This window comes from Lampris incognitus, chromosome 1 (assembly GCF_029633865.1).
Source record: "Lampris incognitus isolate fLamInc1 chromosome 1, fLamInc1.hap2, whole genome shotgun sequence".
NCBI classification, from domain to species: Eukaryota; Metazoa; Chordata; class Actinopteri; order Lampriformes; family Lampridae; genus Lampris; species Lampris incognitus.
This window is the reverse complement of record NC_079211.1, coordinates 6706958-6733305: the sequence shown is the minus strand read 5'-3', so window position 1 is coordinate 6733305 and position 26348 is coordinate 6706958. Positions and strand designations below refer to the sequence as shown.

The following is a 26348-nucleotide window of genomic DNA, read 5'->3' as shown; positions in this document are numbered from 1 at the left end:
ACTGTCCCTAGGTGTGTGTGTGTGTGTGTGTGTGTGTGTGTGTGTGTGTGTGTGTGTGTGTGTGTGTGTGTGTGTGTGTGTGTGTGTGTGTGTTGGCCCTGTGATGGCCTGGCGGTCTGTCCAGGGTGTCTCCCCGCCTGCCGCCCAATGACTGCTGGGATAGGCTCCAGCATCCCGTGACCCCAGTTGGGATAAGCGGCTTGGATAATGGATGGATGTACACATGTGCAGCAGTCTCATTGAAAATACGAATTGAATTGGGCCCGTTAGTCATGTAGGCTAAATGTCTTATTGCTTGATAGTAAACAAAATCTAGCAAGGTCACTAAAACATTCTATTGCATCCGACAGATAGTCAAATTTAGTCTTATTTGATGTCCTAACTGCCTTGTTTTCCTTCAAATTTGACCTTTGAAAATTAAAAGCTGCATATATCTGGTGAAATTACGTAACTCTTTTTATTCTTTAATATTGCATTACATATCACAAAAAAAAATACCTCCGTTGATTTTTTTTCCCCAACTGCCCTTATGGCAGATGTGGGAATGTGGTCCTTTCCAAGCTGATAGGCAAAGCAGGGACCCAGATACTGATAAAACGCAGGAGGAGGAGTCTGTCAAGGTCTTCCCAACTAACATGCAAACGCGGGATATACAAATAACACCAGAAAAAAAAGATGGAGTTTCTTTTCTCTAAGTTGTCAGTCTGTTAGTTGGTCTGTTTTTGAATTGTTGCCTAGCAACATCATGCTAGTTAGCGAGCTAGCTAGCTATCAACAGAGAGTCTTATGAGCTCAACCTGTTGAGAATTGTCAGTGTTCAGAGAGGGGGCGCTAACACAGTTATAACAAATTAAACTGGGCAGCACGGTGGCCCAGTGGTTAGCACCGTTGCCCCACAACAAGAAGGTTCTGGGTTCGAACCCGAGGCCGTCCCAGGTCCTTTCTGCGTGGAGCTTGCATGTTCTGCCCGTGTCTGCTTGGGTCTCCTCCGGGTGCTCTGGTTTCCTCCCACCATCAAAAAGACATGCATGTTAGGGTTAATATTCCTGCCTGTGCCCCTGAGCAAGGCAATGGACAGAAGAACTGGAGTTGGTCCACTGCTCCTGGCTACATGGCTGCCCACTGCTTCCAGTAGGTGTGTCGGGGTGGGTTATATGCAGAGGATGAATTTCCCCACAGGGAATAAGAAAGTACATCTGAGTTTAAAATGATGCTTGTGAAGCTGAATAAATGACTCCTAACATTAATATTACGCTATAAATCCTGTCTGACTGAACTGAAATCATTGGACTGGATCTGTACGATCTTTAACATCATTGTTGTTGACAAAGCGAGGTGTCCCCAAACTTTTAACGGGCAGCGTCGGTCCGTTAAGAACCCACAGGACGATAACACCCGGTGGGTGGACTCCCAGTTTTCTGTAAGTGTTGGAGAAAAGCACAACTAACACGAGCAAAACCTATTTGTCAGCAGCCGCAGAAGCCTGCCAGACTTTCTGAAATGTCACCAAACCAAACTAAATGATCCGTAAACTAGTCCACTGTTTTGCTCCACCAAGGTGACCGTTTTGCTTGTCCTAGGCCGATAACGTCATTCTGGGTGTGACGTTGTCCGAAAAGTAGGCTACTGCTGTGGGCAAAGTCGGGGGGGCAAAGCAGTTTTGAGGGTCTTTTCTGCCCCACGTCGGCCCGTCTTCTTTCCAGGCCGGTTGGTAAAATCCCAGCCTGTTCACTTGACATTTACATTGGAATGCCACAGAACCTCCATGGAGATAGGCGGGCGCGTCTCCGGGAAAACAAGACAAGACGCTCTGAGGCCGTATAATGGACCCTCGAGTATCAAACAGAATCCATCTCCTCTCCTCAGAGACAAAATCACCAGATGGGCAGATTTTAAAATGAAGATCCTATAGGGGGGGGGGGGCTTTGAGTATTGGGGACGGTGGAGTTATCTGGTTATTACCGGACTAAATTGAGCCGAGCACTTTTCTGGAATGTCTTGTCGGGAGTCTGAGCGCAGCCCGGCTTTGAATAGAGCCCTCTGTTCCCTATTGACTTAAGAAGTTGACAAGTAGGGCGCTCTCAATGTGAAGTGGGCTCCCAGCAGACAAAGAGGGCCCACACAGGCCGCCGTGTGGGAGATGATGAGGCGGGAGGGGGGGGAGACCCGCATTCAGCCGGCCTTGTTACTGTGTCTTAAGCTGCGGCTAAACCGGCTCCTCCACTGCGCACGTTATTTTACATTTCCGCCCGCTCGCCCCGGCCGCCTTACTGTGGCGTTACTCGATGGCTGTTTGAAGCAGCGGTCTTTAAACGCAAGGTTGGCAACCCCGAGAGTGGGTCGCAGCAGGAGGCTGCGTGGGCCGCTGGAAGTCCCACAGTGAACACCTTTTATTTGGAGGCAGAATTTAGATTAAAAAATCATACTTTTTAAGTTAATGCAAAAAAAAGGATTGATTTAATTGTAGTATTAAAAAAATCACTAAACTTATGTTGAATGTTGTTGTTGTTCGATGTGCCTCGTCTGTTTTATCATTGAAGACGGAAAAGGGGTATACTGCAATAAATAATAAAGAGCACTGCATGCTGGGAGATATTTCCTATGAAAGTTTTACTTGTTTCTGACCCCTGAACATCTTTCTTGTTAACATTTCACTGTCTGTACTGTAGTAACAGCAACTCTCAATCCATGAGAATTGATTGGAGAGTGTGTGGTTGTGTGTGTGTGTGTGTGTGTGTGTGTGTGTGTGTGTGTGTGTGTGTGTGTGTGTGTGGGTGCGAACCCGACGTGCCAACACTCAGGCAGACAGCTTGCTGCGAGTCAACGGCGAGGTGCAGAGTAATGACATCTCCGCCTCCCCTGAGAGTCGAGACGGGGCATCTCCTCCCCACCGCCAAGCCTCCCCATCAAAGCCCCTCCCCGCTGCCGCCAATGACGCAAACGAGCCCCTGTCTACAGACTCACCGGCGCACAGCACGCACAACTCCCCCGTGGGCCGCACACTGTCGTCGGCGACTGAGCGAGCTGCGGAAACCAAATCTGAAGATGCCAAAGAAGAGAGCGCCCCTCCAACCCGGCCCACCTCGCTCCCGACGGTATTTCCTTCTTTGCCTTTTCTACCATATGACCATACGCTCAGCTTTATCCCGTACAGGCTCTTCACAAGGTGTGTGTGAACAGTCCACATGTCCATCGTAGCAGTTTGATTCATATCAGAATCGGAATCAACTTTATTGGCCAAGTGTGCCTATGCACACGAGGAATTTGACTGCGGTACGCAGCAACTTCTGGCACTTGCAGACATCACACATAAAAAAAGAAAAAACAACAGACCCAAAAAAAAAAGCAGAAATAAATCAACAACCTATATCCATATATTATACCATATTGCTATATACTATATTACCCGTGCACTATACCATATACCATATACCACAACCCATCATACCCATACTCCCACTATATTACACTATATTATCTTATGAACCAGAAGTATATGCTATATATATATTCCCCTGCCATCCCCCTCACAGCTGCATACTATGTTATATACATTAAAACCACAGCAATAACAGCAAAATTGTAACCAGTATACAGCAGTTAAATTTGTATTTACAACTGTACATTTGTATTGCACATCTTGTTTAAAGCGGTAGTGCACACTGTAGATATGTTGTGAGACATCTTGACCAGAGGGGGCTCTTTACAAAGTGTCATATTTACATAATAAGTCTCTATTCTTGCACCACACTGTTAAGTGTTCATGAGGGAGATGACCTGTGAGGGGAAAAAACTGTTCCCATGTCTGGTGGTTTTGGTGCACATTGCTCTGTAGAGCTTGCCAGAGGGTAGGAGTTCAAACTGAGTGTGTCCTGGATGTGGGGGGTCTGTGCTGATTCCGCCCACCCGTTTCCGGGCTCTAGAGGTGTACAAGTCCTGCAGGGTGTGGAGGGGAGCGCCAGTGGTTTTGTTCTGCTGTCCTTACTGTTTGCTGCTTTCTGTTCCTATCCTGTTTTGTTGCTGCTCCGAGCCAGATCATAATGGATGTGCACAGGACAGATTCAATGATTGTGGCGTAGAACTGTCTCAACAGCTCCTGTTGCAGATTAAATGTCCCTCATTTGCCGCAGAAAGAACATCCTCTGCTGGGCCTGTTTGAGGATGAGTTGATGTTGGTCCCCTACTTCAGGTCTTTGGAAATGGTAGTTCCCAGAAACTTGAAGGTCTCCATGGTTGACACAGGGCTGTTGGATATTGTGAGTGGGAGCAGTGCTGGGGTAGTCTCCTAAAGTCAAGTTTCATCTCCACAGTCTTGAGCATGTTCATTTCCAAGTTGTCTGACTACACCAGAGCACCAACTGCCAAACCTCCCACCAATAAGCAGACTCGTCGCTATCCTGGATGAATCCGATGACCATAGTGTTGTCTGCAAACTTCAGGAAATTAACTGCTGGGTCCTTGGAGGTGCAGCCGTTGATGTTGAGGGAGAAGAGCAGTGGGGAGAGGACACATCCCTGGGGAGCACCAGTGCTGACTAGGGATGGGTATCGTTAAGATTTTAACAGTACTACTACTCTTACCGATACTGCTTATCGATCCAGTACTTTAACGGTACTCTTATCAGTTCTTTTTGTTATTTTTAAGAGAAAAATAACACAAAAAATTAAGAACAGAATTAATATTGCTTTATTTTCTCATGTCAGGCCTGTAGTCATTCAGTCCTGTGATGGATGGTCTCTTTGGGACTGGGATGATGGTGTAGCATTTGAAGCATGAGGACTTCTTCACACAGATCTGTTGAAGATCTGTCTATTGTGATGTCTTGCAAGCCCCTCAACACTGATGCAGAGTCATTGGCTGAAAATCTGTTTTTCAGCTTTTCAGTGTAGTTGCTTTTAGCCACTCTGATCTCCTTTGTCAGTCAGTTTCTGGCCTGCTTGTAGAGGGCTCTATCCCCACTGCTGTAGGCATCCTCCTTGGCCTGCCAAAGTTGTCTTAGCATGGCTGTGAACCATGGCTTGTTATTGTTGCATGTGCAGAAGGTCTTGATAGGCACGCACATGTCTTCACAAAAGCTGATGTAAGATGTCACTCTGTCAGTTAGTTTGTCCAGGTTGCCAGTTGTAGCTTCAAATACACTCCAATCGGTGCAGTCAAAAGAGTCTTGCAGTTCCTGCTTTGCTTCGCTGGTCCATCTCTTCACTGTTTTAACAACAGGCTTTGCAGATTTTAGTTTCTGCCTCTAGGTTGAAATAAGGTGAACCAACCAAGGATCGGAGTGCCTCAAAGCTGCCTGGGGGACAGAGTGGTATGCATCTTTATGAACTGTGTAGCAGTGGTCCAGTGTGTTATTTTCCCACGTGGGACAATTAATATGCTGTCTGTCTTTTGGTAGTTTGTGGTTTAATTTTGCCCTGTTGAAGTCCCTAAGGATTATGGAAAGTGAGTCTGTATGTTTTTGTTCCAAGCCAGCAATCTGGTCAGCCAGGGTTTACGGTGTGTCATTGGTGCTGGCCTTCTCCTGGGTCGCCACCTTGCCGTGGCGGAGAAGCTTGCGTGTACCAAAGACCCCAAGAGTTATGCTGTCCGGAGCTTGGCTCCTAGTAGGGTCACCCAAGGCAGATAGGTCAAGCGGGAGGTTCCAGACGAAGCGCCATCCAACAGAGACCTCAACGACGGAACTGGTGGAAGATATCTCCAGGTCACAATGGCAGTGAAGGTGGATGAAGGCTGCAACAGAGGGTGGTTCCCAATCGTCTTGGTTCTCCATGCCATTGGACTCTGACCGTCCCCCTGCCAAGGTGGCTGCAGGCGCATCAGCCAATCCACGTTAAACGCTTTTATGCGGCTGCAGGATCGGCCTTTACACCCACCTGAGGACCCAGAGGGACCCAGAAGGAGGACAATCATACTCGACCCCAAGTGACCGCCGATGATGATGATGATTGACACTGATGAAGGATGAAAACCCTTGCAGTGAATAAAATGGCTTGCAGTGTACAAACAATGACTCCACGTACGGGCTGCAGTATTTACTTAACACTGACATCTGTACACCAACCTTCATTTATGTAGAATCAAATTCCTCCACCCTTCACTTTTCCTGATAGTGCCATTACGCAATCCGCTTGGTGTAGGCAGAAGCCCGGCAGATGTAATCCGCTGTCGGGGGTGGATTCGCTGAGCCAGGTTTCAGTGAAACAAAGGGCAGCAGAATGTGCAAAGTCCTTGTTCATCCCATTGAGGAGAAGCAGCTCGTCCATTTTGTTGGATATGGAGCAGAGATTCGCCTGATGGGAGAGCAGATCGAAATCCCTGCTGTCGGAGCCTCGCCAGCCCACTGGCCCACCTCTCCTGTCTGCGTCACCTCCATGTCTCACAGAGAGCCGCTGTTCCTCCAACTAAGAGCCCCAAAAAACTTTCCGGGTTTGTGAAAACTGGTGAAAAGCTGTCTGGAGTTGACTGCCTAATGTGAAGCGGCTCTTCTGTAGTGAAAGTAATCAGGTTTGAGTAACCGGCCGTGCAGAGAATCAACAAAAACAAAGAAAGTACTAGAGAGCGCTGTACCGAGGTTGCCATCCCTGGCGCCACATTGATGATGTATACATTAATATCGAGGCAGTGTGTTCATTTTCCACCTGCACAGCAACCTACCCATTCCACCTTAAAAAACAACATCCAGACCTCTACATTTGTGACTATTGGAGTGACACGTCTTGAGAGCAGATTTAGGCCTGCCTTGCACAAAAGCTCTAGTCAACAAAAAGAAGTAATACTTCAGTTGTCTCGGGCTTCTTCTGGGGAGTTTACGGCAGGTGATATCAGTTATACCCATGTATTTAAGGCAATTTTCTCGGAGTAGAATCTTAAAAGGTGAAAAGACTGATTGTACACAAGAAGACTGGCATCAATGTCCCATCTTGCTTAGGAGTAGGGAAAAGATGGACGTAATACTGGAGTTCTGGAACTGAAGTAAAACAAAAAATTAATTGATAAAGCCATTGGAAAAACAAGGCAAGGAATAGTCATAATTAGGGATTACTGAACTGATGTCTGGTTTTAGGCTTTTTAAAAGCCAGTAAAACCCATGAGCTAGATGTGAAATAGTTAAGAGGTGGTTTTAAGTTATGTTGAAAACTGACAGCGATCACAAAAGCCAATTGTAATATATATATATATATATATATATACATACATACATACACACACACATTAGCAGCTGATGAGTGCGCGACGCATGAAACAGGCCTGTACTGCAATGTATTGAACTTTTTTTCCTGCATCTGTGTTGATATATATATATAAAATATCAATTATAAATAATATAATATATATTAATATAATATATATTTGATATAAAATATTATAAATCTTAAATAATATATTATAAATATATATAAAAATTTCTAATCTATAAATAATTATATATATAATACATAATGGCCATTATATGATATATGAAACATAGGCCAGCAGCAATCAAATTGCTGTAAAAGGAAAAAGGTGGAGGGACAGTCATTAATCCTAACCTGATTGGTCTGAGTTATTCTCATAGATAAAATAAAAAGTTATTGCAAGTTCAGCATACGTAAGTAGCACTTTTATGACGCTCCCGTAGAGAAGTGCTATGTAGACTGATACTCACAGGAGTGAATTTGTGATTCCGTCACAACCGCTGAGGCTGTTGAAGTGAACGAGACTGTGAATCATCAGCTGCATTTTCCTGAACAATATAAACCAACCTGAAAAAAACCGCTTCCATTCACATCGACGCTACTGAGGTTAGAAGAGGAAACTACCAGCGAATATCCAATATGAAACTAATTTCACCGCGGCGTGAGAGTCACAATTACCTAAGCTTTTTATTTCCAGCGAGGGACGTTTCAGATTCCACTTCTCCAATGTTTCAGAGACATGAATTAATAATAATAATAAAAAGCAAATTAGAATAAATTGCATTTTATTGACCTGCTCAGGGGGAAATGTGATATTCATCTGAAAATTTAAAAAAAAAAGTAAATTAAAATCTTGTACTCGACTGGTCTCGAAAAATTATCACGAGACCGAGTCAAGTCCAAATCATCATGATGTGATGTCCATGATGAGACCAAGTCCTTCAAACTGTGGACTGGATACCGAGTTCATACTCGAGTACTTCAACCCTAGTAGTGACATGAAAGTTGTCTAGAATACTACTCCGTGTATTAGTGGAAAACTCAATGGAGCACAATAGTACTCAGCTATACCTGAAGTAATAATAATGATAATAACGAGACTTTTTGGCGGCACAGTGGTCCAGTGGTTAGCTCTGTCGCTTCACAGCAAGAAGGTCCTGGGTTCGAACCCTAGGGTTGTCCAACCTTGGAGGGTCGTCCCAGGTCGTCCTCTGTGTGGAGTTTGCATGTTCTCCCCGTGTCTGCGGTGGGTTTCTCCGGGTGCTCCGGTTTCCCCCGCCATCAAAAAGACATGCGTGTTAGGGTTAATACTCCTGTCTGTGCCCCTGACCGAGGCAATAGGAAGAAATAACTGGAGTTGGTCCCCGGGTGCTGCACAGCAGCTAGCTACACGGCTAGGATGGGTTGAATGCAGGGAGGGATGTCCCCACGGGGATTCACATAGTATATGAAAATCAAAAACAAACCTACCAACACAGGGATCACTGGATCGAATCCCCGTGTTGCCTCCGGCTTGGTCGGGCGTCCCTACAGACACAATTGGCCGTGTCTGCGTGTGGGAAGCCAGATGTGGGTATGTGTCCTGGTCTCGGCATTAGCGCCTCCTCTGGTTAGTCGGGGCACCTGTTCAGGGGGGAGGGGGAACTGGGGGCGGAATAGCGTGATCCTCCCACACGCTAAGTCCCCCTGGCGAAACTCCTCACTGTCAGGTGAAAAGAAGCGGCTGGCGACTCCACATGTATGGGAGGAGGCATGTGGTAGTCTGCAGCCCTCCCCGGATCGGCGGAGGGGGTGGAGCAGTGACCGGGACGGCTCGGAAGAGTGGGGTAATTGGCTGGATAAAATCCGGAAAAAAAAAATTAATAAAATTTTCAGACATCGAGGCAAGTAGACCCACTATGGTGTAAAGCACAGTGTACGGGCAAAATCCCCAATATCTCACAGATGAGGCATTGAACTATTGTAGCTCATATTGCACCGTTCTAGTTTATCGGTTGAAAAAAAATACTTCGTATACTGCTCTGAATACTGTCTTCCAGCTCTGTTCTGTGTCTGTGCTGAAATGTCCTCTTGATTCGACACCATTGCTGTCAAATCCGTCATCCCTCCGCCTTCACCGGAGATCTCCTCCAGGTGTAGATGGTTCTGCTGTCCTTCTGGTCTGTTTCTGGTTGGAATTCCTCCTAACAGCCCTCTGTGTCTCGTCCAGGAGCTGCAGAGAGGAGGCGAAGGCCCGTCTGTCATCCATCCGAAGGAGGAGGAGGAGGAGGAGGCCGAGACTGCAGCCCTGCAAACTCCTCCTGCAGGTTAGAGCGCCGAGAGATGCCATGAATACCGACTGTCAGTGTGACACGTGGCTGGACTGACACCTTGTGGTGACTTAGAGTAACAGCAGCACATTCAGCCAGGCTACTGCAGTGTTTCTACCAGGGAGAGGGACTAACAGAGTACAAACACTTGGTTATTTCACTTCAGTATTGTTTTGGGGTGCCTGTACTTTATTTTGTAAAGTTGATAAAGACATACTTTTACTTAACCCCACCAAATTACTCCACAAAAGAGTGGAAGAAATGGCGTTCTCAAAAGGCGAAATCTAAACGTGAAAAAACTGGGGGGAAATGCTGCTAGCTGCTGCGGTATTTTAGTATTACAGTCTTTGAATACACACAGACGTAGCATTGTATAGGCAACCGATAAGGCGTAGGCCAAATGCAGACCAGCTCACCACAACACACTTTGAGCAAGTGGCTGTGTGAGGACGAGCCGTCAGGCTGTGACCAAATACTCGTCTCCTCTGTAACGTTAGTACACATCTTAAGGGATGTTTCACCGCCGCTTGTCATCGGAGGTAGCGGATGTAAATAAGCCTGTATGAATGTTTTCTTTTCAAGGTTTCCTTCCTTAAATATTCACAGAAGCGATTAAATAAAGCTTTGGTTTTACATTTGCAGAGCCCCGATACGCCCCTCAGGGGCAGGTTGAACCGACTACACCAAATCTCCCCTTAGCGAAGCTTGACCAATCAGAGGCCGTCCCTCAGCAAGGTCAACCAAAGACGCCGCAGGTGAGACTGGTTTTGCTGACCGGGTGATTTGTTTTCTCCCTCTGCGGCCCGAAACATCCGAACCCACATCTGTAAATCTGACCGCAGGTCGTCAGCGGGAGTAGGCAGGAGGAGTGGTCGCAGAGTAAAGACAGCGGGCCGGTCTCATCTGATCCAGAATCACTTGGCTCCGACATGCTGTGTCAGACAGCGACAGGTAAACACCTCCCTGTTATCAAAAGCCTCACACTTCCTCCTCTCAGTTTGAAAAGCACATGACTGGCTTGCTTCTCCCTCTTTTTGGTTCTCCTTCAACCTGGCTCTCTTGCTGTCCTGCCGTCTGAGGTTAAGTCAGCCCGTCTCTCCAACATGGACGCCTCTGGGAGGGCCAACCGCTCAGGCTGAGGGGGCCTTTTTTAAATTGTTTACAATGGGTTCGCTGTTTCTCCACCCGGCTACCCTCGCCTCTTTTTTTTCTTTCTCCAGAAATGCCCTGAGCAGGCATCTGGGAGGCCTGGCGGCCTATTCTGTTGTGTACTAACATGGGAATCGCCAGTTCGAATCCCCGTGTTACCTCTGGGTGGGTCGGGCGTCTCTACAGACACAATTGGCCGTGTCTGTGGATGAGAGTGTGGATGTGGATTTGAGTCCTGGTCGCTGCACTAGCGCCTCCTCTGGTCAGTCGGGGCGCCTGTTCAGGGGGGAGGGTGAACTGGGGGGAATAGCGTGATCCTCCCACGCACTACGTCCCCCTGGTGAAACTCCTCACTGTCAGGTGAAAAGAAGCAGCTGGGGACTCCACACGTATGGGAGGAGGCATGTGGTAGTCTGCAGCCCTGCCCGGATCGGCAGGGGGGTGGAGCAGAGACCGGGACGGCTCGGGAAAGTGGGCCGGGTACATTGGGGAGAAAAAGACGGGGAAGAAAAAAAAAAAACGGGAGCGCCTGCAGTTGAAAAAAGTTCAGCTCTGAGCAGAAAAACGTCCCACGCCACCGCTGCGTTCTCTCTGGTCCAATCAGAGGAAGAGAGAGGCGGGCCTTCTCAGCTGAACCCCATCTTTTAAAGAGGTGAATGGTGGTAGAGGTCATAGAAAGGGATATATTGTTTAACAATAATAAGTAACGTTGGGCGGCACGGTGGCGCAGGGGTTAGAGCGGTCACCTCACAGCAGGAAGGCCCTGGGTTCGAGCCCCGGGGTAGTCCAACCTCGGGGGTCGTCCCGGGTTGTCCTCTGTGTGGAGTTTGCATGTCCTCCCCGTGTCTGTGTGGGTTTCCTCCGGGGGCTCCGGTTTCCTCCCACAGTCCAAAGACATGGAGGTCAGGTGACTCAGCCGTACTACATTGTCCCTAGGTGTGAATGTGTGATGGCCTGGCGGCCTGTCCAGGGTGTCTCCCCGCCTGCCGCCCAATGGCTGCTGGGACAGGCTCCAGCATCCCGCGTCCCTGAGAGCAGGATAAGTGGTTTGGATAACGGATGGATGAATAAGTAATGTTAATGGGTGGGTAAAGTTGGGTAAGCTAATTCGTTTGCCGCTAACGGTGGCACACAAGTGATTGGCAGGCGACTCTGTGGCGACCTAGTAGCAGCAAATACCTCTCTGCCGAGAACAATCCAGTGGGTTGGTTATAGGCAGCTACTGTAAAGATACACGCCTGCTGTAAATCAGCCTAGCACACACATACCATGACGTCATCACAGGACTGTAAATAAAAACCCACCAAGGCATTACCTTACATTTTGACTTACGTCTTTGCTGTCTATATAAACGCTCTGCCCATAAAAGAAAGAATAACCACGATAATGTCTCGTGGTAGACCTAAATATAAAATTGGTGTAAATTTCCAATTGACCAAGCCTTGTTGTAACTATGTGAGCGCCCTCTGCTGGCGAAGTTAGAGTTGGAACTCTTCCTTCTATAGAGCCTCTTTGACGCCACATTCAAAGTTGATTTGGCTTGTGTTTTGTCTACACTGCCCCCTGGTGTTTAGGAGAATGCGGTTGGTATGAATGGCTTGGCCCTCGCTGAAAGGGTGCCAGGTGAAACTCCACATCACACTTCTGTCAGGAAGTTCAAATTAGACGTAATACTATTTAAAATGTACCTGCGCTAGGCGACGTCCATTCGAGCGAGAGAAGCGCCTCTCACAGCTTCCCCTCCTGTTGATCAAGAAAGATCTAGAAATATTGACGTTGATCTGATAAGTTATTGTTCAACGTTCCAACATGAAACGTCAGAAAGGATTTTGCGGGCTCGGTGCAGATTTAGACCTCGCCAATCTGATTTTATTATGTGCATAAATAGATAAGTTAATAAGTCAGATTTCACCTAAACACTGTACTGCAGTTGTTGATGTTTTTCCATGTCAGTGTTATTTACCTCTTGTATAAAAATACATATTTTCTACTGTAAAGTCAGTATTCTTATGTATACAGCTTTACTTAAGACTAGCTGATCTGTTCCATGGATGGATTTAGGATTTCAGTAGCTTGCCCCGGCATGCTGGTAAGCAAGCTCAGTCCGTTGCCACCCAACCCTCAAAGGCTGCCTTTGACATCTATCTGTCCCCCTCCTTATCACCCTCCTCCCTCCCTTCCTTACCCTTCTCTCCCTCGACCCCGCCATGTTTTGTTTTTTGTTTTTGTTCATTTTGCTGTAGAGCTTTCAGACAGCGCCAAGTCTCCGCTGGCAACCAGTAACCCTAAGTTACGCTCGGAGTTCTTCGCACCCCCAGGTAAACCACCTCACTCACTGGTGGAGCTCAACACCACCCCCCCAACCCCACATCCACCCTACGCCTACCTACATGCCCCCAGCAGTTGTACAAGGTTTCCCTGCTGTTTCCCCAGTGAACAAACAACAGCACCTGACTCCCAACATGTGTTTTGTTTGCATCCTTCTTGGAGTCTGTGAATGCTGGATGACATGTTTTTGTTCCACCGCGTTCTCATCCCATGACATCATGTGTTGATGCTGTCGACGTATTACATTGATGTCTTACGTGGAAGTTCTGTGTCTCTGTGAGACGGGGCGGGTGTTCCATAGACATCAACATTCCAGATATACACCGATCAGCCAAACCATGAAAACCACCTGCCTGATATTGTGTAGGTCCTCTTCTTGCCACCAAAACAACGCTGACCTGTCGAGGCATGGACTCCACAAGACCTCTGAAGGTGTCCTCTGGTATCTGGCACCAACACGTTAGCAGCAGATCCTTTAAGTCCTGTAAGTCGCGAGGTGAGGCCTCCATGGATCTGACTTGATTTTCCGACACGTCCCACTACAGATGCTCGATTGGACTGAGATCTGGGGAATTTGGAGGACAAGACAACACCTGAAACTCTTTGTCATGTTCCTCAAACCATTCCTGCTGAAAGAGGCCGCTGCCATCAGGGAATACCGTTGCCATGAAGGGGTGTACCTGGTCTGCAACGATGTTTAGCTAGATGGTATGTGTCAAAATAACATCCACATGCATCACACTGCTTCCACCGGCTTGCCTTCTTCCCATAGTGCATCCTGGTGCCATCTCCAGTTCTGATGCTCACGTGCCCATTGTAGGCACTTTCGATGGTGGACAGGGGTCATCATGGGCACCCTAACCAGTCTGCAGCTACACAGCAAGCTGTGATGCACTGTGTGCTCTGACACCTGTCTCTCATAGCCAGAAGTAACTTCTTCAGCAATTTGAGTTACAGTAGCTCTTCTCTACGATCAGACCAGACGGGCTAGCCTTCACTCCACACATGCATCAGTGAGCCTTGGGCACCTGTGACCCTGTCACCAGTTCACCGGTAGTCCTTCCTTGGACCACTTTTGGTAGGTACTGACCACTGCATATGGGGAACACCCCACAAGACCTGCTGTCTTGGAGATGCTCTGACCCAGTCATCTAGCCATCACAATTTGGCCCTTGTCAAAGTCACTCAGATCCTTACGCTTGCCCAGTTTTCCTGCTTCCGACACATCAACTTCAAGAACTGACTGTTCACTTGCTGCTTGATATACCCCCCCCCACCCCGACAAGTGCCATCATAACGAGATAATCATCGTTATTCACTAACCTGTCAGGGGTTTTAATGTTTTGGCTGATCGGTTTATGAATGTTAATGACATACAGGTTAGCTAGTGGTTAAGTTTAGGGTTAAGCTTAGTCAGTGGTTAAGTATATAGTTAAGGTTAGATAGCAGTTAAGTTTAGGGTTTGCTAGTGGTTAATTTTAGTGTTAAGATTAGGTAGATGTTAAGTTTAGTGTTAGGGTTAAGTGGAGGTTAAGTTTAGTGTTAAGGTTGGGGTTAGGTGGAGGTTAAGTTTACAGATAGGGTTAGGTAGATGTTAAGTTTAGTGTTAAGGTTAGAGTTAGGGTTAGGTGGAGGTTAAGGTTAGAGTTAGGGTTAGGTGGAGGTTAAGGCTAGGGTTAGGTGGAGGTTAAGGTTAGAGTTAGGGTGAGGTGGAGGTTAAGGTTACAGTTAGGGTTAGGTGGAGGTTAAGGTTAGAGTTTGGGTTAGGTGGAGGTTAAGGTTAGAGCTAGGGTTAGGTGGAGGTTAAGGTTAGCTTGTGGTTAACATGGCATGTCTCATACAGATGCTGAGGGCTAGGGTTAGGGTTAGAGTTTGGGTTAGGTGGAGGTTAAGTTTAGAGTTACGGTTAGGTGGAGGTTAAGGCTAGAGTTAGGGTTAGGTGGAGGTTAAGGTTAGAGTTAGGGTTAGGTGGAGGTTACGTTTAGAGTTAAGGTTAGGTGGAGGTTAAGGTTAGAGTTAGGGTTAGGTGGAGGTTAAGTTTAGAGTTAGGGTTAGGTGGAGGTTAAGGTTAGAGTTAGGGTTAGGTGGAGGTTAAGGTTAGTGTTAAGGTTAGGTGGAGGTTAAGGTTAGAGTTAGGGTTAGGTGGAGGTTAAGGTTAGAGTTGGGGTTAGGTGGAGGTTAAGGTTAGCTAGTGGTTAACATGGCATGTCTCATACAGATGCTGAGGGCTGAGAATGGGCTTCTTTTGTTTTGTCTCATTCACACCACAACTGCACACCGAGTCACGTGCACGCTCGCTCCAACTGCACACAGTCACGTGCACGCTCGCTCCAACTGCACACAGTCACGTGCACGCTCGCTCCAACTGCACACCGAGTCACGTGCACGCTCGCTCCAACTGCACACCGAGTCACGTGCACGCTCGCTCCAAGTCGGCGGTGCTTTGAGACTTGGTGATGCTTCTACAAACACGAGTGTCATCTTGTGTTGTGTTGCTGTAATACCTCCATAGTACATGTCTGAGGGTAGGTCAGCCATGGGAGTACATCTGTTGGAGATACTCCTCTGCAGTTATGTTCCCCGTGTTTTTATCGCTGCCTTTGCTCGGCGCCGTACGTACGACTTTTCATGACCACAGCGCCCGACGACGACATCCCGGATACGCTTTGAAATCTTCCCCCCGTTTTTCCTAAACGACGGCCGGGGGGGAGGCGAGAGGGTGACTTACACTTAAATCAATCAATAGATTCTTAGTGGCAGCTCACAACCTCGCACACCGGGGCGGTGTGAGCGTCCCACACCGCATACAGCAGTAATGAAGCTCGGGAGTCACACGTCTGAAACCCAGACTCATCAAGTGTCTTTGGAAAATAAAAACAGAGCAAATACTGAATAAATAAATGGACTATTTCTAATGTTAACACTCAACGGTTATATTTGAAAAGCAATCTAGCGGCGTCCTGGTGGCGGGGCGGTCTGTTCCGTTGTCTACCAGCACGGAGATCGCCGGTTCGAATCCCCGTGTTACCTCCGGCTTGGTCGGGCGTCCCTACAGACACAATTGGCCGTGTCTGCGGGTGGGAAGCCGGACGTGGGTATGTGTCCTGGTCGCTGCACTGGCGCCTCCTCTGGTCGGTCAGGGGGGTGGGGGAACTGGGGGGAATAGCGTGATCCTCCCACGTGCTACGTCCCCCTGGTGAAACTCCTCACTGTCAGGTGAAAAGGAGCGGCTGGTGACTCCACATGTACGGGAGGAGGCATGTGGTAGTCTGCAGCCCTCCCCGGATCGGAAGAGGGGGTGGAGCAGTGACCGGGACGGCTCGGAAGAGTGGGGTAATTGGCCAAGTACAATTGGGGGGGGGGGGGTCAAAAATAAAAGCGATCTAGCATTTTGACTGCAAGTGGTGATGAAGGAAGCTTTTCTCATCTCGTCAGAATCTGTCAGTCCGTTCTCTGGTTCTGGACAGTAGAAGTCACGCCACTACTTGACATTGTCTCTCGTTTCATCCTTCAGCTTGCTTGCTTTCTTTCCTTTCCTTCCTTTCTTGTGAGATTCTCCCTCCAGCCCTCATTATCAACCTCCAAAACCTGTGTCTTACTCAGAGCGGTAAAGCCCCATCAGATAAGGTGTCTTGTGTCAGTGATCTGTGTCCATGGGTTGTGTTGGTCCGAAAACCGTTTTAACTTCCTGTTGGTTCTGACCTTACAGGCGAGGCGGAGAAGGACCACCAAGGAAACGTGAGTAAAACATCCTCGTGCACCCTGTTCAGTCTGTATCATATGTGTGCTGGTCGAACTCGCCGAGGCCCTTCTGCCGTCTCTCCCCCGGTGGACTTGGACGGACGGCACCAGCGGTTAACGTTTAGCTCGACGTCACAGGAAGTGACGACATCCACACGCTCAGGGAGGAGGAACACACGTGTAGTATTGATCCAACGTAGCGGTTTCTCCAAAGCCTGTACTCCGTCAGCTCAATCCAGTTATCAGGGGACGGCCCCTGTCTTTAAAGGGCCATTGCGGTGTTTTTACATTCTTTACCCATTAACTGCAGACGGTGCGTACTACATATCCGGTGACCATTTTACAACATATAACACAGTTTATTAGATTCTTCTGAACACGTATTTTCTACTTCGAGCCATTAATGTAGATTCATTCCAGCACGGTGTAGCTCAAAGTCAACTTGCAGAGACTGGAAACCTGCTCGAGAGTGGTGAATAATGGAACATTTCATCAATCTCAGTTTCTTGTTTTTGGTTTTTAAGCCAGTTATGATATTGTAGTTGTGGGATAATACAACTGAACACGAGGGTTGGTTTGAGGAGTGGGGCTCTGCCAACTGACCGTTATAAGAAATCATCAGCAGGATGTGTTTCTCCACCAGGAAATAGTCCCTGGAAAAACACAGGGTTCGAGCGCCCGTGACTTCACAGTGACTGAAACGCCAGCCGCAGAAGCCGAGAATTTGAAGGAGGCTTTGTCACGTGAACGGTTGTATTAAAGAAAATAGAGGAAGCGGGAAATTGTTCAGAAATCTAAAACACTGCAGTATGCTTTGGAAAATGGTCCGAAGTCATGAAAAGTGTACTCAGTTTGTAGTAAATGGGCTGAAACACTGGTGTGGTCCTTTAATAGTCCACCTGGTGGAGGCGAGGGGGTTTAACAGTGGACACACAAAACACTGTGTGTACCCAGGCTTCTGTCTCTACATGAAACACACACACACACACACACACACACACACACACACACACACACACACACACACACACGTAACGAGGCAGATATAACGCCGAAAAACTGCAAAACACACGATGCTTCAAAAGATGCTAACGATCAGAGAGATTAAATATGCAAATTAATTCAAATAAAGCAGAAAGCAAGTTTTACGTTGGGTGTTACACTGACGAGCTACTGAATCACACAGGGGTCTCCTATTGGGCGACGGGGTGGCGCGGTGCTTAGCGCCGTCGCCTCACAGCGAGAAGGTCCCGGGTTCGAGCCCCGGGGTAGTCCAACCTGGGGGGATCATCCCGGGTCGTCCTCTGTGTGGAGTTTGCATGTTCTCCCCGTGTCTGTGGTGGGTTTCCTCCGGGTAGGGTGGCGGTCTATTCCGCCGCCCTACCGACACGGGGATCGCCGGCTCGAATCCCCGTGGAGCAGAGACCAGGGCGGCTCAGAAAAGTGGGGTAATTGACCAAGTACATTGGGGAGAGAAAAAAGTCAGAAATGTTCAGACGTCCAGAATATGAAGTGAGCGAGGCGGTTTAGTGGACGTGTGGACTGTCCGTCAGATGGGGACGCTGCAGAAAGTGGCTGCTGCAGCTCCTCGTCTTCGTTTGACCTCACCTCTCTTTCTCTGTCCTCTCTCTCCTTAGTAGGCGTCCTTTGGCATTGGAGTAGTGCTTTGGTGGTAGACCAACTATTTCTGTTTCCTCGCTCCCCTCCCTCTGTCCTTCTCTCCTTCCTTCCTTCCTTCCTTCCTTCCTTTCCTCCGGGGTGTGTGTGTGTGTGTGTGTGTGTGTTTTGTGTGTTTTCTCCTCTGTGTCCATTTTGAGCGTGTCGGTGAGTGTGTGTTTGTTGTCGCCTGGGTGAATACATGCATGACTATGTGTGCGTTATGTGTGCATGTTCGTCTGTGTGTGTATCTTTGGTGTGTTTTGGGTGCATTGTGTGTGTGTGTGTGTGTGCGTGTGTGTGTGTGCGGGCTCTATCAGGTGTCAGAACCGGTGTTGCCCCAGGCCAAGCGGGCTGACCGCTGGTCTTGGGACCCGGACGAGGAGCGAAAGCGTCAGCAGAGGTGGCAGCAAGAGCAGGAGCGCATGCTGCAGGTACACTGAGGAGACCGGCGGGCGGAGCAAAGCACTGACACCGGCAGGGTGGAGGGTTCCATTCCCCGCCTCAGACATTACAGCCAGGCGCCGACGGGGCCCAGGGTCAGGAGTGTAACTCCCTGTCTAGAGCCGTATGCTAGAGCGAGGCTGGGGTCTGGGTTAAGGCTTCCGCTCCTTGTGTCGCTCTCCAGAGTAACACAACGGCGAAGCTTGACAGGGTTCAAGAGACATTTGTCGTCATTTGTGTCGCGTACGCGAGTACACAAAAGACACCAAATGTCGTTTCGCCCAGCCTGCAGCGGGCGCAACACACAAGATAAAAACACATCCACATTTCCAATAATGACACAACCAAAAACACACAAAAACAGAGAGAACGAAGCAACAAAACTAACGCGACCGGTTCACGACACAAGTCCACTCGGCGCAGCACAGCCCGAAATCTCCCCCGTCCAGGAGAAGGAGCGCCAGCCAGGATGACGGGCGGAGCCGCCGGTCTGCGTGGGCTAGCAGTTAGCTTAGCCTGCCCCGCCTCCGCGCCCTGTCAGACCGCCCTCGATGTTTCCTCTTCGGGTGCAGCTCCCGGCAGGGCCGCGGTCCCTGGGCCCGCCGGACCCAGCAGACCGGGCTCCCCCAGCCGATCCGGCGCCGGCTCTCCCAGCCGGACACCTCCGACACACCTCCCCGCACTCCACACGACGACACGGCACAGTCGACGCTAGGCGAGGCCGCCGTGGTCCCTGATATTATGGGTGTCATGTTATCGGTTTCCCTGTGGTGGAGCAACCAAATCACATGTCCCAGAACTAAAACTGAGGCCATTCCAGTCGTACACAGGAACCGCAACAGCTTAAGTAGATGCTGCGTTTCCCGATCCGGTCCTCAAGGCCAGAACCTGCTTTGCAGGTTTCCATTGTAACCCTGCTTGTACTCGTTTAAACGATCATATTATAGTACTTGTTTATTCCCGGTGTGCCGGTCTGACACGATGAAGTGCTGGTTGGCTGAGTAACTACAAGCAGGCCGACATTTGCAAGGTTGGGAAAGTCTGCAGAGCGGGGTGGGGGGTGGGGGGGGGGTCTTGAGGACTGGGTTAGGAAACACTGAGTTATTGCATAACCGAGGCGTGAGCTGGCACACTGCTCCCCGGAAGGCCTTCAATGAACAGCAGGAAGTTCATCCCATAACTTGCTAATGTTAATGGACGTGTGACTAATTTGATTAACTGAACTCGGACACGCGGCACGGCGGTGCAGTGGTTAGCGCGGTGGCCTCACAGCAAGAAGGTCCTGGGTTCGAGCCCCGGGGTGGTCCAACCTTGGGGGTCGTCCCGGGTCGTCCTCTGTGCAGTTTCCTCGTGTCCAGACATGTAGGTCAGGTGAATCAGGCGTACTAAAGTGTCCCTAGGTGTGTGGGTGTGGGGGGGGGGTCCTGTGATGGCTTGGCGGCCTGTCCAGGGTGTCTCCCCGCCTGCCGCCCAATGACTGCTGGGATAGGCTCCAGCATCCCCGCCACCCCGAGAGCAGGATAAGTGTTTTGGATAATGGATGGGTGGATGAACAGACACCATCGACCTCATGTACAAACTTTGACCAGTAGAGGGCAGCTGTGTGCAGCCCTTCTATCTGCATTGGCAGTTTGCACACACACACACACACGTTAGTTCACTGTCCAAGGTTGCTGCTTTTGCTGCTGCCCGAACCACCTCTCTCTCCTCCTCCACCCACGTGAAGCGCATCTCAATCTACCCGGTGGAGCTGCGAAACTGCAGCGTACGAACGCTCTTGACATCTGAGAACGTCCGAATGGTCAAATACAATTCATCCGTCGACGTCCCCGTTGGCAAATCATACGAAACAAATGGCCGACCAAGTAGATATCCCCAGTTTCCCAGCTGGGCCGGGGTGGAGACGGTTGAGATGCGCTGGAACTGACGAACGGGTGGTTCACAAACGCCCCTACACCTGCCTCCCACGCTCGGCCTCCGCTGTCCCTGGGACGCCGTAGGCCGTCTTCCATCGCTGTCTCGCTCTCCGGGTGTCCACCTGCTCCCGGGGCTCCTACACAAACCTGGGAAATTCTGGAAGTTGCAGGAATTTTTTCCCGGGGGGGGGGGGGGTTGAAAAATTCACCACATAAAATGTCCTCCGTGGTATGTGAAGCCATTTCCATTCGCTCCTGGTGCAACTACACCAGGACTCCACGCCGCGGAGAGCTCAGCCGTGAGCAGAGCTCAGTTCACGTTTCGATTGGCCGTCGGTTGCTATGCTACGGCGTAGTAGAACCAGTCAAGAACGTTGAAATCCATCCAGATGAACGAACGAGTAGATAAAGATAAGACGTCGGACTGTGTGGCGTGGGAGCCCCGCGGTCAGCGGCCCTGCATGCCGCCCCTCCTGCCTGTTCGCCTCCCCTCCTGATTCCCGCCTCCTGTTTCGCCACGTTCGTCAAACGCTGCGTCGCTAAGCTGCGGTCACGCCCATTCATTCATACCGCAAAACCCAGCCTTCAGCTGCTGGCGCCGTGCTGAGAGCAGCGCCCCCTGGTGATCACAGAAGGCTGGCGCAACGACGGGTGACGCGATACCAGATCTCAAAGTGGCCGAGTCCCCCCCCTCCCTCCCTAGCTGAAGCGAAACGAGACAGAAAAAGTTCACGCGGTTGAAATCGTGAAACGTTTTATTTTCCGGACGACTCGGAGAGATTTATTCTGTCGTAACAAATCAAAAAAGCCTCGATGCTTTTTGTTTTGTGAGGCCTTATAAAGATTTACACCCCCCCCCCGTCCCCCTAGCACGACCCCCCCTCCCCCATCGTTGCCTTGTTGAGGCTGTGTGCTGTATGTGGTCTGTCTGTTGCCATGGTAACAGGAGAAGTACCATCGCGAGCAGGCGAAGCTGAAGGAGGAGTGGGAGAGAGCCCAGAAGGAGGTGGCAGAGGAGGAGAGGAAATACCATGAGGAGGTGTGTGTGTACTTACACACTGATAAACACAGCATGAATTGTGGTTGGTGTAGCTGATACCTTGACCGCTAACCTTTAACCCCCTCACACATAGTTTTTTGTGTGTGTGTTTGTGTTTGCCGCAGGAGCGTCGGATCCTGGAGGAGACGGTGACTCCCCTCACGCCGCACTCCCCCTTCCCGCCCTCCCCGCTCAGAGGAGAGCTCTCCTCCTCCACTGAGGCTGCAGCCCCGCTGGTCCTATCGCTGGCCGACTGGGAGCGCAAACAGGAGCTACTGGAGAGGCAGTCGGTGAATATGGCTCTCGCTCGTCCGTCCTGCTCATACGTCACAAATCCGAAACCCTTTGTCGTTTCATTTCGTGCACTTGCGCACGTGAGATGAAACGACACATCGTTTCCCCGAGCCGGCAGCAGTGCAACACAAAGACAAAAACACACCCAAAAACTATAAGGACACATACATACAAACTAACACATACATATATCTATAAAAAAATCACTGTCCAGGAGAAGGAACGCCAGCCAGGAGGACTGTCGGAACTGCAGGTCTGCATGGGCTAGCCGTTAGCTTAGCCTGCCCCTCCTCCGCGTCCTGTCAGACCACCCTCGGTGTTATCAGAACTACTACCGGTCTGCATGGGCTAGCCGTTAGCTTAGCCTGCCCCTCCTCCGCGTCCTGTCAGACCACCTTCGGTGTTATCAGAACTACTACCGGTCTGCATGGGCTAGCCGTTAGCTTAGCCTGCCCCTCCTCCGCGTCCTGTCAGACCGCCCTCGGTGTTATCAGAACTACTACCGGTCTGCATGGGCTAGCCGTTAGCTTAGCCTGCCCCTCCTCCGCGTCCTGTCAGACCGCCCTCGGTGTTATCAGAACTACTACCGGTCTGCATGGGCTAGCAGTTAGCTTAGCCTGCCCCACTTCTGCGTCCTGTCAGACCGCCCTCGGTGTTATCAGAACTGCTACCGGTCTGCATGGGCTAGCCGTTAGCTTAGCCTGCCCCTCCTCCGCGTCCTGTCAGACCGCCCTCGGTGTTTCCTCTTCGGGCACCGCTCCAGTCAGGGCCGTGGTCTCTGGGCCCAAAGGACGCAGCAGACCAAGTTCCCTTAGCCAATCCAACGCCAGCTCTCCCACCTAGACACCTTCGACACACCTCCCCGCCCTCCACACTACGACACTAAAAACACAGTGAAGGCTAGGCGAGGCCGCCGCCAGACCGCCCTTGGTGTTATCGGAACTACTACCGGTCTGCATGGGCTAGCAGTTAGCTTAGCCTGCCCCACTTCTGCGTCCTGTCAGACCGCCCTCGGTGTTTCCTCTTCGGGCACCGCTCCAGGCAGGGCCGTGGTCTCTGGGCCCACAGGACGCAGCAGACCAAGCTCCCCCAGCCCATCCAGCACCAGCTCTCCCAGCCATCAAAGACAAACTTACAAAGACACTGCAGGGACGGTACTGGGTGAGGCCGCCGCAAATGTGAATTCGCGCCGCCATCTTCCCACACCGGAAGCGGAAGATTTAAAAAATACAAGTCTACATCCAAACACACATGCCTACGTACATGTAGGTATGTGTGTATCTATAAATCCCACATCTATCCATAGATATGTGGACTGATATAGAATATCCTAAAATTCACTCAGTATTCAATCATAACTACATATCACTTATCAAACTAATGACTCCTAATTACTGCCCATTTAATTAGTTGATCGCTTATCCATTACTCACCTACCACCATTTTCCACATACTTGTTACTTCTTGTGACTTACTTTTTACACGCAGATTACTTATTCAACATTTACTAATTACAAAATGACTTATCATGATTAATTACTTAGTCGAGGCTTGCGAATGTAAATGTCCGGTGGAGTGTGGATGAGTGTTTGGTCGAAGTAACAAGACAGATCAGATTTTGACCTTACCTTGGTTAAGTCCCCTGTTTCTCGCTGGATGACAGAGAGGCAGCACAGAAAGTGTGGAGTGGAAACGGAGGGAAGCGGACCGAACCAGTGACATCAGTACCGCGGACGACAGCATGAAGACGGGCAGGAGGTTAGTCGATGCAGTAGCAGAGAAGCTCTCCATAAGGGCGTCTGGGTGGCGTGGTGGTCTATTCCGTTGCCTACCAACACGGGGATCGCCAGTTCGAATCCCCGTGTTGCCTCCGGCTTGGCCGGCCGTCCCCACGGACACAATTGGCCGTGTCTGTGGGTGGGAAGCCGGATGTGGGTATGTGTCCTGGTTGTGGTACTAGCACCTCCTCTGGTCAGCCGGGGCACCTGTTTGGGGGGGAGGGGTAACTGGGGGGAATAGCGTGATCCTCCCACGCGCTACGTCCCCCTGGTGAAACTCCTCACTGTCAGGTGAAAAGAAGCGGCTGGGGACTCCACATGTATGGGAGGAGGCATGTGGTAGTCTGCAGCCCTCCCCGGATCGGCAGAGGGGGGTGGAGCAGAGAATTGGGGAGAAAAAGGGGGGAAATTCAAAAAGAAAAAAAGAAAAGAAAAGTCCTCCATTTTTCATTTGGTCTCCTTGAATACGAGACATATCAGAGGTCTCCGGGGATGAGGTTGAGCCGTAATTCCTCATCATCTGGGACAGGGTAAACCGACCCGTGGTGGCTTTGCCTCTTGCTGCTGTTGACCGCCAGCCTTTTGACGCCTCACTGTGGTGAGATTATCATTGTGTTTCTAATACGCTCCGAAGTAAAACGGTGCAGAGTCCTCGGCCAGGCCTTTGTGTAAGGAGATAACCATAGGTCTGACGCGTTGAAGTAAATGTCATCAAAGCCTCATTGGAAAAATTGCATGCGAATTATTATGACGCCGAGTTTGGCGCCCCCTGCTGGATGTGTTCGCCTTACACTGTTTTGCTCCTGTCCTCCTCAGCGTGCTGAGTCAGCCCAGCAGCCAGGCGGAGACGCCCTGCCAGGCTCTACAGAACGGTCAGCAAGTCCTTTTGGCCACGGCCAAAACACAGACCCCACCCCAAACACAAGCCCCGCCCAAAACACAGGCCACGCCTCCAGCCAAGGCTCCTGCAAAGAAACAACAAGAGCTCTCGCTGGACTGCACCAAACCCAGCCGGCCAGCAGGAGACCGGAGGTGTGTGTGTGTGTGGGTGTGTGTGTGGGGGTGTGTGTGTGTGTGTGTGTGTGTGTGTGTGTGGGTGTGTGTGTGTGTGTGGGTGTTCAGATATGCCCGTCAGCTGAATCACCGGGTACTTCCAGCAGCACCTAATTCCCCCTGGAGGACATTCTTAGTAGTAATGGCGTGATGGCTCTTCTACATCATGGTGTCAGTGTTTTGCAGACAGGTGTTTTGTTTTGGAATGGAGGAAGAGAAGAAGAACGATTGATATTTACAGTATTTCCCAGGTCACTACAATAGCTGTTGTATACCGGTCAAACCGTCGCACATCATTCACATCTGAGGGAGAAAGACGCTTAATACAAAGCTGTGATAATGCTGCCATCACAACCGAGTCCATCCAACAGCACTGGAGTCCAACTGGGACACACCTGCTGTCGCTTTCAGTTTCCATCAGGGGTCGTGAGAAGTGAAACCCGGTGGTCTGTGTGTGTCCATCGGCAGTTACTCGGTAGGCAATTTGTGTCCCGTGAAATGAAAATTGTATTTTCATCCCTGCGGCCTCTCTCGTCTGCGTTTAAGCTACGTCTCTTTCACACTGTATTCTACAAATTCACAAAAATCATTTTCTCTTCCCAACAAATACGATGTACAGTAATTTTTCCCGAGGACTAGTCTGCGATGTGGGAAGTCGGCACGCCCCGGTCCCCCGCCTTTGCCTGCCACCCAGCCTGCATTGCACCCTACCCCAATGCTCATCCCCCCGTGCGGTGGGTCCACAGGGTGGTGGCTCCATGTTGTTTTTTCAGGCTGAGCCCGACCGGGGGGCCCCATGGGCCACGGCCCGGCCACCAGACGCTCACCGGCGAGCTCCCTTCCCGGGTCTGGCTCCAGGAGGGGGCCCCAGTTTCCCTTTCCTTTCTGCTCCTTCACCTCAAAAGGAGCCAGTTGAGGTGGTTCGGGCATCTGATCAGGACGCCTCCTGGGCGCCTCCCTTTGGAGGTTTTCTGGGCACGTCCAACTGGGAGGAGACCCCGGGGTAGACCCAGAACTCACAGGCGGGACTACATGTCCACGCTGGCCTGGGAACGCCTTGGGATCCCCCAGCAGGAGCTGGAGGGTGTTGCTGGGGGGAGGGCCGTCTGGAGTGCCCTACTTAGCTTGCTGCCACCACGACCCCACCCCGGAGGAGCAGCTGAAGATGAGATGAGGAGTCATTTCTCCACTTGTGGACATACGCTGACAAGAATGTCCAATGAATGCAGGGATGTTGAGAGAAGGCGAGTCATCTTCTGTGTGCCGCCAGACTGAAACTAGCCAATAGCACGTCCAAGTCCACGTCCCTCTGAAAATGCCCGGCTGTGATTAGCTGTCAGTCAAATCAGCCTCCCTCCCCTCACCAACTCCCACCCCCCCGTTCTGTCTACACCGCAGACCCCGAGGGCTGTTTCAGGGGACCTTCTACACTGTCCCGCGTCTCCTCCGTCACGTGTGAGGAGCCG

General features: G+C 50.2%; 1 protein-coding gene across 1 annotated transcript in view; it reads left to right on the top strand.

Annotated features, from left to right (window-relative positions):
* LOC130112953 (LIM and calponin homology domains-containing protein 1-like) overlaps positions 1 to 26348 on the top strand; it is a 198714-nt gene that overhangs the window by 171065 nt on the left and 1301 nt on the right. The window contains exons 14-23 of the mRNA XM_056280502.1: positions 2802 to 3095; positions 9385 to 9481; positions 10127 to 10239; positions 10327 to 10435; positions 16671 to 16699; positions 18679 to 18792; positions 21665 to 21757; positions 21883 to 22047; positions 23715 to 23809; positions 24646 to 24861. Coding sequence (XP_056136477.1) covers positions 2802 to 3095; positions 9385 to 9481; positions 10127 to 10239; positions 10327 to 10435; positions 16671 to 16699; positions 18679 to 18792; positions 21665 to 21757; positions 21883 to 22047; positions 23715 to 23809; positions 24646 to 24861 — 1325 coding nt within the window. The remainder of the gene's footprint in view (positions 1 to 2801; positions 3096 to 9384; positions 9482 to 10126; positions 10240 to 10326; positions 10436 to 16670; positions 16700 to 18678; positions 18793 to 21664; positions 21758 to 21882; positions 22048 to 23714; positions 23810 to 24645; positions 24862 to 26348) is intronic.